Source organism: Pteropus vampyrus, unplaced genomic scaffold, assembly GCF_000151845.1.
Source record: "Pteropus vampyrus isolate Shadow unplaced genomic scaffold, Pvam_2.0 Scaffold146, whole genome shotgun sequence".
Taxonomy (NCBI): Eukaryota; Metazoa; Chordata; class Mammalia; order Chiroptera; family Pteropodidae; genus Pteropus; species Pteropus vampyrus.
In genome coordinates, this window is record NW_011888927.1 from 5,556,838 (window position 1) to 5,570,305 (window position 13,468).

Below are 13,468 nucleotides of genomic sequence, written 5' to 3' on the forward strand. Positions count from 1 at the left end.
TCTGTATAAAGATGCCAATCATTGTATTTAGGGCCCATTATGACCTTATCTTAACTTATCTAATTATATCTGCAAAGATCATCTTTACAAATTAGGTCACATTCTGTGGCTCTAGATGAACATGAATTTTTGAGGGACATTACTTGATTAAAATCCTACCTACTACAATGATTAAAATACCTGTGAAACTATTTTTCGTATATGGTATGAAATATGGATTGAAGTTCATTGTTTTGGCAAATCCAGGTATTTTAGAATCACTTGTTGAAGACTTGCTTATTATCTTTTATCTACTGAATTGCCTTCATGCCTTTGTTGAGAACGAGTTGTTCACATTTGTGTAGGTCCATTTCTAGACTCCCTATTCTGTTCCATTGATATATTTGTCTGTCTATATACCAATATGACACTGTCTTTATAATCAGCCTTAAATCAGATAGTGTTCAACCTCTAACTATTTAATTTAAACATACTGTAAAACTAAACTTTCTAGAAAAGAACAGGAGAAATCCCTTGTGACTTTGAGCTAGGCAAAAATTTCTTAAATATGATACCAAAAGCACAAAGGCATAAAACAATAAATTGATAAAATAGATTCATCAAAATTTTAAAAATCACTCTTTGAGACACTAGTAAGAGAATGGAAACAAGTTGCAGATGAGGAAACAAATATTTGCAAATTAGATATATGAACTTGTGAGCATAATATTTAAAGAATGGTCAAAACTTACCATTAAGAAAATAAATCCATTAAAAATAGGCAAAAGATTTGAATAGGCACTTTTCTAAAGAAGATATACACATGGCAAATAAGGACATGCAAAAATGTTGATCATTGGGAAATGCAAAGTAAAGCCACAATAAGATACTATTATATACCTATTTGTATGGCTCAAATTAAAAAGACTGCTCATACCAAATATTGGAAATCTCTTACATTCCTGGTGGAATGTAAAATAATACAACCATTTTGGAAAGCAGGCAATTTCTTAAAATGTTAAACACACACCCACCATATTATTCAGGTATTCCACTCCTCTATATTCACCCAAGATAAATGAAAGCATTTGTCTGTAAAAAGACTTCTACACAAATGTTCATAGCAGCTTTATTTGTAATAGCCCCAAACTGGAAACAATAAAAATGTCCATCGATGGGAGAATGGATTTAAAAACTGTGGCATTTCAGTATAATGGACTGTTGCTACGAGCTGAGACATGTGTGAATCTGCAGATCTTTATGCCAGGTGAAAGAAGCCAGACAAAAATAAGTACTACACAGTGTATAATTTTATCCATATTAAATTCTAAACAATGCAAATAAGAATAGTAACAGAAAGCAAATCATTTGTCACTTGGGGTTAGAGGTGGGAGGCAGTAAGGAGAGGAGGGAAGGAGGATTACAAAGGTCACAGGAAGCTGTTGATTATCTTGACTGACTTGATTATTTCGCTTATCAAATTGTACACTTTAAATATATACAGTTTATTGTATGTCAATCATCCCTCGATATAGTTGTTAAAATACTGTTGAACTATTATTATTTAATGACTCTATTTCCATCAATACTAAATATGAGGATGAGAAAAATTTTATCATGTTTATGTGTGTGTGTCTGCAAATATATATATGTGTGTTGATGTAGATGTGTGTATATATATCTCTATATCTAGAGCTATAGATATAGAGGGAATGTATAAATATATAAATCCCCAAATCATCTTATCATCAGGGAATTACTTCAGATTTGTTTCCTGGGGTGAAATTGCCAAAGCCAGATTACAATGATTTGCTGCTGGCTATCAAAGACAACTGTGATGCCATGAATTTGCAAATGACCAGTTTCTTTTCTGAGAAGATTCTACAAATATATGAAATGATGATTGTGCGTCATGGTTTTATGATTGTTGGAGAACCATTTGGAGGAAAAACTAGTGCCTATCGCGTCTTAGCTGGAGCACTAAATGACATATGTGAAAAAGTAAGCGTTTGTTATTAAGGCATTAATTTATTTATAATTGGTTTTGCACAAGACAGATATACGGTCATTTTAAAAGATACTTTAACGCAACTCAAAATCATGAAAAAAAATGAGTCAAGGGGAAAATAAAAGTAGAAAAGTAATATGAAGCAAGAGGAAGGAAGTTTAGCATCTAAAGGGTATGCCATATATTTGCTTCTCAATATTTTATTTTGATTTAAAACATTTTTAATTATAAAGGTAACACATCTTCACTGTAGAAAAAGTTTGGAAAGATGAAAAACGTGACAGTCTTGTGTTTATACTTTCAGGAGAGTACTTTTTATTTTCTGAGTATTTAGATTTGTAATACAAACTTCTGTTACTGGCTGCTAGTGATATTGAATTGAAGCGTCTATGTGTTTGTATATATATTATATAACATATGTATATGTGCATATATAATAAAAAAGGAATATTATATTATTCAAAATTCCTGTTCGGCACATCACAGTTTGGTCTACTTTGATATGTTAAAAGAATAAGGCTGTTTTCTTTTTATTTATTTATTTATTTATTCATTTATTTATTTATTTGTTTATTCATTTATTTATTAATTTTTTAGGCAAAGCAACCCTTGATTGACCTCACAGATTGCAAGGACCTTGTCAGTTTACAATCCCTTATTTTTTTATTTTTTTATTTTTTACACCTACAGCACCTGGCCTTGAGACTTTTAAATTCTTCAACTAATATTGTATTTCTGTCTACTTTTCGTGTTTCGAATAGTTTTGGCTTCACATATTTCAGTGTTCATAGCCTATATGGGATCTGTTATCATTATGTGTTCGCTGTGGAGTCTACCCTTCAACTAATATAAAATTATGTACCTGTTCCAAAATTTTTCTTTGATCCCCTGCATCTAATTTCAATGTTGCAACCCCTATTTTCTCCTTGCACATATATTTGCCCATATCCTTAATTGTAACCTTGGTGTCACTGTAATTTACTTTTTGTAGAGAGTAAATAATCTTACTTTTATTTTCTCCAATTTGATGGTCTTTATCTTTACATAGGGGAATTTAAATTCATTTATATTTTTTATCATACATACTGATATCCTACTTATTTCTATTGTCTGTTTCCTCTGCTTTTATGCTTTCATGCTGTTTCTTTTCTTCCCATACTTTCCCTTCCCTTTACCCTTCCTGCTGTTCTGCCATCCTGCCTTCCTTTTCTTGGTTTTTGCTTATTTGTATTTTTTGTTTTGTGTTGTTTCATCGTTAAATTGACTACTCGCTTTCACTATATATATATATAAAAAAAAAATGTTTCAAAAGAGTCAAACATGATACCACTCAAAGATTAAAAGATAAAGGTATGAGCATGTATTCTGGTTCTGTTGTAAGCCCAAAATGGTTTATTACCAGGAAATTCTGAGTGACCTTGTGGCGATCTAAAAGGAGCAGGCCTCCTTAGTCACTGCATGTAAGCTATAGCTTCACACTAGGCTTGCTGCATTTGGGACAAAACCCTTGCTTTGGTGGCAGCAACTTTATTCTGACTAAAAAGATGACAGAGCTTTCCCTCACTTCTGAATTTAGGAAGACACAACAAGAAAGCAAGACCTTGAGGTGGTTTTGCCGCTTAATATTATTATTCCCACATCCTTTCTTTAGTTTGTTAATTTATGTTCCAAGCTCTGGGGGTGGCAGACAGAAGGCAGTTTTGGGAAGAGTCGAACTTGCTGTTTTGTTATATATATAAAAAGAAATTATTATAAATAGGTAGAGCACGGGGGATTTTTAGGGCAATGAAACTATTCTATAAGATATTGAAATGGTGGATAGATGACCTTATTATGCATTTGTCAAAACCCACAGAACCGTACAATGCAAAAAATGAACCCTGATGTAAACCATGGACTTTAGTTAATAATAATAATAATAGTAATAAAATCAACATCAATTCATCAATTATAACAATGTGCTACACCAATGCAAGGCCTAATAGAAGAGGAGGGTGAGATGGAGAGTAAATATATGTGAATCTCTGTACTTTCTGCTGAATTTTTCTCTAAACCTAAAACAACTCTTAAAAAATAAAATCTATTAATTAAAAACAAAAAACAAAAAGCCTTTGCCCCAAGGGTATTAACATGTCTTGTAAAGCTTTCAGGGTTTTGCTCGAAACTGACAAATTACCAGTATTAATTTCCATTCTGTGAGAATGGTACATATTTCCCTATATTTGGATTATAATATGTAACCTGCAAAATCTATCATTATTTACTACCTGACCCTTTACCAAAAAAATTGCTAATTCCCATTTTGTAGTTTTAGATTTATAGATTTTGTGTAACATTTGCTAATTTATTCCTAAGTATGAGTTTTTTAAATACTATTGTAAATGATATTTAAAAATTTTTATTTTTCAATTGTTCATTGGCATCATATGGAAAACACAATCGATCTTTATATGTTGACTTTAAATGCTAGAGGCTTATTAAATTCACTCCTTACTTCTGGTAGTTTTTTTTTTTTTTTAATGAATCTTTAGGATTTTCAACATTCACAATCATATTTTCTATGAATAAAGACACTATTCTTCTAAATAAATGATTGATTGATTATTAAATATTTTTTTCCCATTAAGGGGTTAATGGAAGAAAACAAGGTTCAAATTACTGTCTTAAACCCTAAGTCTGTCACCATGGGTCAGCTGTATGGCCAGTTTGATTTAGTGTCCCATGAGTGGTCTGATGGTGTCCTCGCTGTCAGTTTTCGAGCATTTGCTTCTTCTGTGGTAAGTACTAACACTTTTGCAAGTGTTTTAGAGAGACTATGATATTTCCTTTTCACTAATTTCTGACTTTTTCAGTTATTTCAAAGAAACATTTGTTTCTATCTCAAGATATTTACTTAAAACCCATCACTGGATAGTCTGGCAGTGTTTCTGTGAAGAACCTTGTTGACACCTACAAAAATGCCAGAGACCCTGGGGGCAAGTGCCTTTGCCCTGTTGTGCACAGGAAAGAGGGCAGGAGGAAAAAGGGCAGCAGAGAATATTTCTGGTTCTCTTTATCCAGGCTAAATGATCCAGGAATAACATAATCCTTTTGCTCCTTTGGTAATGTTCTTCCTTCGCCCTGCTGCGGGGCTGCTGTCACTGTCACAGCCACTGTTAGGTTTACTGCAATGTTTAGAGAAGAAATTGCAGACCTTTACAAAACAGTGTTTCAACGTTCCAACACTTTCCCTCTAGTGTGGTAGGAAAAGAAGGGACTGCCTGTGGAGAACAGAAGAGTTAAGGAATGTGCCCGATGTTGACTGCTGTGAATGAGAGCAAGTGCTTACTTACTCCCAGCTTATTCAGCCTATTCTGATGAGTGGCTGTTGCTCACTCTTCAAAAAGAGATCATAGATCAATAGCTGGTTACTTGGTTGCTGTATGTTAGGGGGGCTATCCATGGAGTGTGATCATATGGGAGATAGCTTGCCGAGGCTGGTCTTGAAGGAAAAGGGGTCGAGGCTAGAGACATTTATTTAAAAAAAAAAAAAAATCAATAATTAAATCAAACGTTTTCTTTATTCTCACTACTATACATCCTAAATTTGGTGCTCTTTACCCACTTGAGGACCCAGCTAAACATGACTCATGAGTCAGTGTGATAACAGAAAAACATCAAATCTCAGCTCTGCTCGTATTGGCTGAAGGACCTTGGGCAATGAGTAACATAAGGATAGATTCCCATGGGGCAGAGATATTGCCCAGTAGCAGGCTTTACTAGTAATTTCAAAAATAAAAGTAATCCTGAGGCACAAGTGAGGCAGACAGAGGTCTGGGACTATCAATGTAACTTCTCAGATCTTCTTGTCACAGTGGATGCTCTCGGGCCCAGATTAACATGTGAAGTCTCTGGATAACTTATGCAGTTACATTGTTCATACAGAAATAATCATGAGATATCTCCCATTTTACACTCAGTTCCTTAGCTTACATTGCATTTTCCAGGAAGCTATATCTCATAACTACTGAACCTAACTAAAAGTGAGGTCCTTGAACAGACACTTCTCCCTAGAGGACATACAAATGGCCAACAAATATATGAAAAGATGGTCAACATTGCTAGCTACTAGGGAAATGAAAATCAAAACCACAATGAGATACCATCTCACACCTGTTAAAATAGTCATAATCAACAGGACAAGTAATAACGAGTGTTGGAGAGGATGCGGAGAAAAAGGAACCCTCATACACTGCTGATGGGACTGCAAATTGGTGCAGCCACTGTGGAAAACAGTATGGAGGTTTCTCAAAAAACTGAGAATTGATCTACCATATGATCTAGCAATTCCTCTACTGGGTATTTACCCCAAAGACTTGAAAACCCATATCCAAAAAGATATTCATAGTAGCATTATTCACAATGGCCAGGACATGGAAGCAACCAAAGTGTCCATGATAGATGATTGGCTAAAGAAGCTGTGGTATATATATACAATGTAATATTACTCAGCCATAAGAAGAGATGAGATACTGCCATTTGTGACAACATGGATGGACCTCAAGATAAGCATGCTAAGCGAAATAAGCCAGACAGAAAAAGTTGAAAATCACATGATATCACTTATATGTAGGATATAAACCTAAAAGCAACAAATGAGCAGGACAAACAAACAGAGACTCATGGATATGGACTATAGACTAGTGGTTACTAGTGGGGTAGGGGAGGAGCGGGGAGGTAGACAGGGTAAAGGGAATCAAATATAGAGTTTAGGGGGAGGGCAAAGTGGGTAAAGGGGATCAAATATATAGTAGCTGAAGAAAACTGGACTTGGGGTGGTAAACACACAATAGAATATACAAATGTCAAATGATAATATACACTTGAAAATTATATAATTATATTAACCAATGTTACCTCAATAAACTTAGTTTAAAAAAAAAAAGTGAGGTCCTTCAGACTGCAAATCCCAACATCTTGTCATTACAAGGCAGTGTTCCACAAAGTGAAAATGAACAGCAATGGGAAACCAACAGGGAAAGGGAAAGTCGATCTCTGAGGGTTGGGCTTTTCCCTGCTTCCTGAACACAGCCAGAGCTGGCCTCTGAGTGTGACTGTGTGGTGGCCTAAGCCTATGACAGGCCCACTGCCTCATAGATCAATGTAGTTGGCCATAAGTACTGAGGGTGTGTTCAGATGAATTCAAAGTGTTCAACACTCAGCTCAAATTTACATCTGCTGTAAGTGAACCAAGGCATCATCTCTGTACATAAAAGGGCCGATTCAGAAGGATCTGGAAAAGAGGATCCATTTTTGCATTTGCTGGCTAAGACCTGGCCACTCCTTAATATTTGTTGAGCATTTACTGTATTCCAGACAATGTGTAAATATTTTCATATTTATCATTGTGGGATTGTGAATGTTATATTGACATTAATGTCCTGTACCACCATGAGGGAGTTCAGTCCCAGAGGGATATGTACAAGTATGTATGTGGATTCATTCAGTGGAGGGAACAAATATTTGACTTAGCACATAAGATAATTAATATATATGAACACAATACTATATAGAGTCAGACAATCCAAATGAAAATTCTGTTTTCCCTGGCAATTTTATGTTTTTAACATATACTTTTGAAAATATGTTAACTATGAGTTCAGAAACATTGGAAAAGATGAAATCTTAAGAAAAGATGTTATATTGTGTCTTGCCCATGGCATATACAGGCTTCTTTACTGACTATATCTATATATCTATCTATATCTATATTATCTATATATATATTCCCACACACATATGTATATTCACACACATTATTCAAAAGATACCTTCACACACACATATGTATATTCACACACATTATTCAAAAGATACCTTTACATTTTCATGGTGAAATTCACACACATTATTCAAAAGATACCTTTACATTTTCATGGTGAAATTCATTTGAAGAGAGTTACATTTTAAATTTTGAAATATTATTGAACTGTTTCATTATCATTATTACATTTTTGCCCTGTATCCACTGTATGCATAAACCAGACACCAGATAGGAAATGGTTAATTTTTGATGGACCGGTAGATGCAGTATGGATTGAGAATATGAACACTGTTCTGGATGACAACAAAAAACTATGTCTGATGAGCGGGGAGATTATTCAAATGTCATCACAAATGAATCTTATTTTTGAACCAATGGATTTGGAAGTTGCTTCTCCTGCCACTGTAAGTTCTCAATTTTGACATCTGCTTACAAACTTAAAATTTTATAAATACTTTTATTACGGAGTAACTTTGACTTTAAATAAAAAATAGTAGAATTTATTTTAACAGCAATCTGTGTGATTCTCCAAGAGCAGTCATATTTGTTCACATACCTTGACAAATTTAAGAGTCAGGCATTATTTTCCTCTTTGTCTAGGACCATTTGGTAAAGTCATACACAAAAATTTAGATAATAAAACTATATAAAATTAAGCTTTTTTTTTTCCTGAGAGTTTTCTGAAGGTTATAAGAAACAGATGTACCAAGTCATATTTCTTTTATAAGCATTACCTGGATGATAAATAGTTATTTTTTCCAGGTTTCCAGATGTGGTATGATTTACATGGAGCCTCACATGTTAGGCTGGAGACCACTGATGATATCTTGGCTAAATCTCTTACCTGCTGCGATCAGTACTATTCAGAAGGAATTTATAATGGGCTTGTTTGACAGAATGGTCCCTATTTCTGTTGAATTTATTAGAAAGCATGCAAAGGTAAGAGGGATGGGAATTTTAAGAGTTAAAAAATAAATGGAAAAGCCAAATTAGCCAAATATATAAATTTAAATGTCTGTTTTTATTGTCAACAATCAGATATTAAAATAATTTCTTAACTGGCTTGACTAAAAACTTTTAAAATAATTAAAGTAGAAAGATACTAATCGATATAATTATTCCCTCCAAAAAATATTTTAAGTAAAGCCTCTTTGGACTTGAGAAAATGTTTGGGCGTTAATCTTTTCTCTCTCCAGACAAAACAAACAAACAAATGAACAAACAAACAAACAAAACCCAAAAAACTCCAAGGCCCACCTAACCACTTCTGGATAAAAATATCCTAAAATGATATCACTCATTTCTGATGGACTATTATATTTTAAATAGTTTTTACTTTGTTTTCCAAAGTTCCTAGAATAAATATATATTATTTTATAGTCAGAAAAAGGACAATTTTTTAAAAGTAGTCTCATTTTGATATCCAAAGACCTGGAGATTACATAATAATGGAGGAACACATATTACTGCTTAGGCATACTGAACTTACTATATATATATAGTATGGGTGAATCTAATTGTTTAGGGATTGCTGTCAATAGCTGAAAAAACTGGAATTCAGGGAGGAAAGTCAGTCCATGGTAGAAGGATTTAAAGAGGTCCCAAAGTAGGCAAATCCATTTTTCTTTTTTTCAGTACACCCTGGGGGTTAGAGTAGGGATAGGGGGAAAGATAGAAGGTAGATAAGCAACAGCTGGAATGGAAATCTGCCTTGAGGGAGTTCTAGTAAGGCTCTTAAACCCTCTCTAGCTGAAAATCCTAGGAAACAGTATGCTTAATTTCTGCTTTGAGACATGCAGACCAAAGGTCTTTTAGGATGACTTTGGCTCTAGAATAAATATAGGGACACATGGCTGGTATTTCTACTGGTATTGGAAATATAACAGAAAAGCTCGAGGTAAGAGATTTGGCTGCAGGCACAGAGCTGGAGAGTGGAGTTTAAAACCATGTTAGTGGAGATTACCTAAAGGGAAAATCCAGAGTAAAAAAGAAAAGAGCAAAGGATAGAATCCCGAATGCACTAACTATATGGGGAGGACAGAGGGAGGAGAGGAGAGAGAGCATTGTGCAAAGCAAGTAGAGGGCATTATGAGAAACTGCTAAGAGGTCAAATTTTTTAAGTTTGAGATTCGGTGTAAGAGCCATTACAGAGCACAAGCTACTTTTACATGATGCCACAGCTGCGGCGGTTAATGTGTGCCTCAGTTTTCTCACCTATAAAACTAGAATTACAATAACAGTACCTTTTCATAGATACTATGGCTGTTAGAATTAAATGAGTCCAATAATTAGTTGATGCTGTTTTAATTAGTGCCTCGTTTAAATTAACTTGTTTTATAGACTTTTTTCCTCTAATTTTTAGGAATTATCTCCTACTTCAGATACAAACTTAGTACGATCCTTAATGAATCTAATAGACTGTTTTATGGATGAGTTTGCTGATGAAGTCAAAGTAAAACACAGAAATGATCGAGAAGCTTACTCTTTACTTGAGGTAAGATCCATCGTGTTTGAATCTTGCAATGGAGAGACATCTATTGCTTTCTCTCATACTTATTAGTTAATGAAACTCATTTTCCCTCTGAATTTGAGGACTAGACAATGGGTGGTAGCTGAACAATGAGAAAAAAGTCAGGCCCAAAATCCCAGGTGCTGGTAGGGAAGTGCCTAGAGTGGAGCCCAGTGATCTCCTGAGATCTGCTATTGAAATCTTGGGTCATTTGATGAGCTTCAGAAATTATCAACTCTCAAAACGTTAATGACCATTTGATGATGAGATTCACCTCTCCTTCAACTGTCAAATCATGATAATTCATCATTTTCCCCCTTGATTTTCTTATCTTTTTCATGAAATATAAATATTTAATAATTTATGTTTACATATGGATGTATAAATATATATATTTAGATTGAGGAAAGCAAGAAAATATATAAACTATAAACATTTTTAGAATAGAAATAAAATTATCAACAGATCTTGGATATTCTTTAATAAAAATTATGTATTACTAATGGTAATGCTCCCAATGTAGTCAATATGTTACTTGTATTGCTTATATTTTATGAAATTAATTAATTTCTAATTTAGTTTTAGTTTCCAGAGAGAAATAATCTGTGAGTAATCTGGGAGTAGGTGGACAGTGTCTAAGTAGAGTCTACAACTTTTATGAGCATAGTCAAGACTGTGTTAGCATTGGCATTAAAAAGGTGATTTGGCTTTAAAACAAGAAAACAGGTTTTCTGATTAAATGGTCGATTTTGTCACTGACTCTGTTCCCTCTCTCTGAGTCTGGTAAAAAGAAAGCTTACAGGATGGTAGTTCTTGTTATACAATCAATGCTCTGATAATTATTATAACAGGTAAATAAAGAATATGAATTTGTTCTAGTTAAAAAAACTGTATCAAAATTTAGATTTAAAAAACATGTATATTGTGGGTTGATTATTCCTTATTAAAACATGCCATTATACCTTAATAAAAAATTATCTCAATTTTTTTTTTTTAATTTCAAGTTCCTGCCATATACTTAAAATATTATGTAGTTTTCCAGATTAATCATTCTAAGGTTTCACCCTGGTTAGAATTTATTCTTCTCTGATAGTAATATTTTATAAAACATGCAATTTGTTTTAAAAAATCTAATTATTACAAAATCCTGAGATGGCCTACTATTATATATCAGTTTATTCATTTCCTTTCACAGATATTAATCTGGCTAATCTGATTGAAGCTTCAAGGATAGATTAAAGTTATTCTTTAAATGAACTCTATCTTTTCATCTTTCCAATGCAGGGCATTTTTCTGTTTTCACTAATATGGTCTGTCGGTGCTTCTTGTAAAGATGATGATCGGTTGAAATTTAATAAGATTCTTCGGGAACTAATGGAAGGTCCAATTTCGGAACTAACTCGAAATAGGTTTAAATTACTGAGTGGTGCTGAACAAACGTCTTCAAAAGAACTAACTGTCCCATTTCCTGAAAAAGGAACAATTTATGATTATCAATTTGTCACTGAGGTAAGAATTCTGAAACAAGATTTGCAACTACCACATTGGCAGAGCCCCCTCCAAGTCACAAAGCACATAATGGCTCTGTGGTCACATTGTCACTGTTGTTTACCTTCAGAGACAGCATGGAATAGAGAAGGGTGCCCTGGCTTTGAAGTCAGACACACCCAGGTTTGAGTCCTAGTAAAACCACTTTCTTTCTGTGTAGCTTTGGACTAGTTATTTAATCTCCCTGAACCTTTTTTTTCTTATTGATAAAATGAGGTAAATAATAATACCTGATGGGTCAATTGTACTCATTAAGTAAAATTATACATTATTATATCTAGTTCAGCACCAGGTACATACTGGTTTAGGACACTCCTTGGAGGTTCATGGTGCATATTAGCATATTGCAGGCACTAAGAAGTCCTGCAGGAGTGCAACTGGGTTAGTGTAAATTCAATATTTCTCAAATAGATTGGACAATAAAACCTGGGTGATATTTGTTTACTTGTTTGTTTTTATGTAACAGCTCTCACTTTCTTGAGAACAAAGTTTAGGAATATATATTATTTAAATATGTGTAGATTCAAGTGAAGTTGAGATCATACCATATCCCCAATGGGGAGTTTTATATCCTTCTTTTTCCCTTAATAGAGAAAATACTTTTCTATCCCACTAAGATTTCTTTAATAAATTTATTTTTCTAAAGCCTCCCTTTTTTCAGCCACCTGGATGGACCATGATCTATTCAAATAATTTCCTACTCTTGGACATTGAACTGTTTTTGTCATTTGTTAGTTTTTCTGCTTTGGTGAATATTTTGTACACAAGTCATTGTGTACATATTTTATTATTTCTTTAAGATAAGTTCCTAGAAAAGAATAACTATATCAATTTTTAAATTTTTATGACTCCGGAGATGTATTGCCAAGCTTACCTCAGAAGAGATTCTTCACCTGCAAGATATTATCTTTTAATTTTTGTGTATTTTAATTTATTCTATTTTATTTCAAATTACTAACAATACCCTGTATTTTTAGAGCACTTCGTAGTTTATTAAACTTTTTACACAATCATTTCTTCTTCTTTTTTTTAAACATCATAGTGAAATAGGAAAGATAGGATTATTTTGCAAGTTTTACCATTGAGGGAATTGGAGTTCAGAGATATTATATAATTTTCCCCAAGGTCATACAATCTCTGAATGACTGTCCATTCCAGGTTTTCTGATTCTAAATTTTTCATTCCCTATATGGTGGCAACAGATCCATGTTAGAAAAGATTCTCAAAAACATGAAAAAGGAATTATTTCTTCATCAGTTCTATGAAGTTCTAGAAATTTTTTGCAACACAATTTTCAAACTGATGTAAATTCAGCCTCCTCAAAAAAATCTCTACTATATGTGCAGCACTGTGCCAGAGAACACAAAAATGAATAAGGCACAGTGCTGCCCTCAATGAGAGTCTAAGCTCTTCAGAAGAGAGTTATGTAACACCTGAGGACAAAAGAATGCCAAGTGTCAAGGCCCAGAGACCTGGGGCATGTTTGAAACCAATAGATTTATCAGTGAAGCTGGGTTGTGAGACACATGAAAATGTGAAGGAAAGATGAGCCTGAATTCTGATGTGTTTTGAATTGATTCTGTAAGAATGGAAAGGCAAGCGGTATTTTTCGAAAGATAGA

General features: G+C 33.7%; 1 protein-coding gene across 1 annotated transcript in view; it reads left to right on the forward strand.

Annotated features, from left to right (window-relative positions):
- The window catches only part of DNAH7 (dynein axonemal heavy chain 7), a 203,189-nt gene that overhangs the window by 86,896 nt on the left and 102,825 nt on the right, over positions 1 to 13,468 (forward strand). Inside the window, exons 29-34 of the mRNA XM_011369246.2 lie at positions 1,732 to 1,980; positions 4,615 to 4,764; positions 8,012 to 8,194; positions 8,553 to 8,729; positions 10,153 to 10,284; positions 11,584 to 11,808. Of these exons, the coding sequence (XP_011367548.1) occupies positions 1,732 to 1,980; positions 4,615 to 4,764; positions 8,012 to 8,194; positions 8,553 to 8,729; positions 10,153 to 10,284; positions 11,584 to 11,808 (1,116 nt within the window). The remainder of the gene's footprint in view (positions 1 to 1,731; positions 1,981 to 4,614; positions 4,765 to 8,011; positions 8,195 to 8,552; positions 8,730 to 10,152; positions 10,285 to 11,583; positions 11,809 to 13,468) is intronic.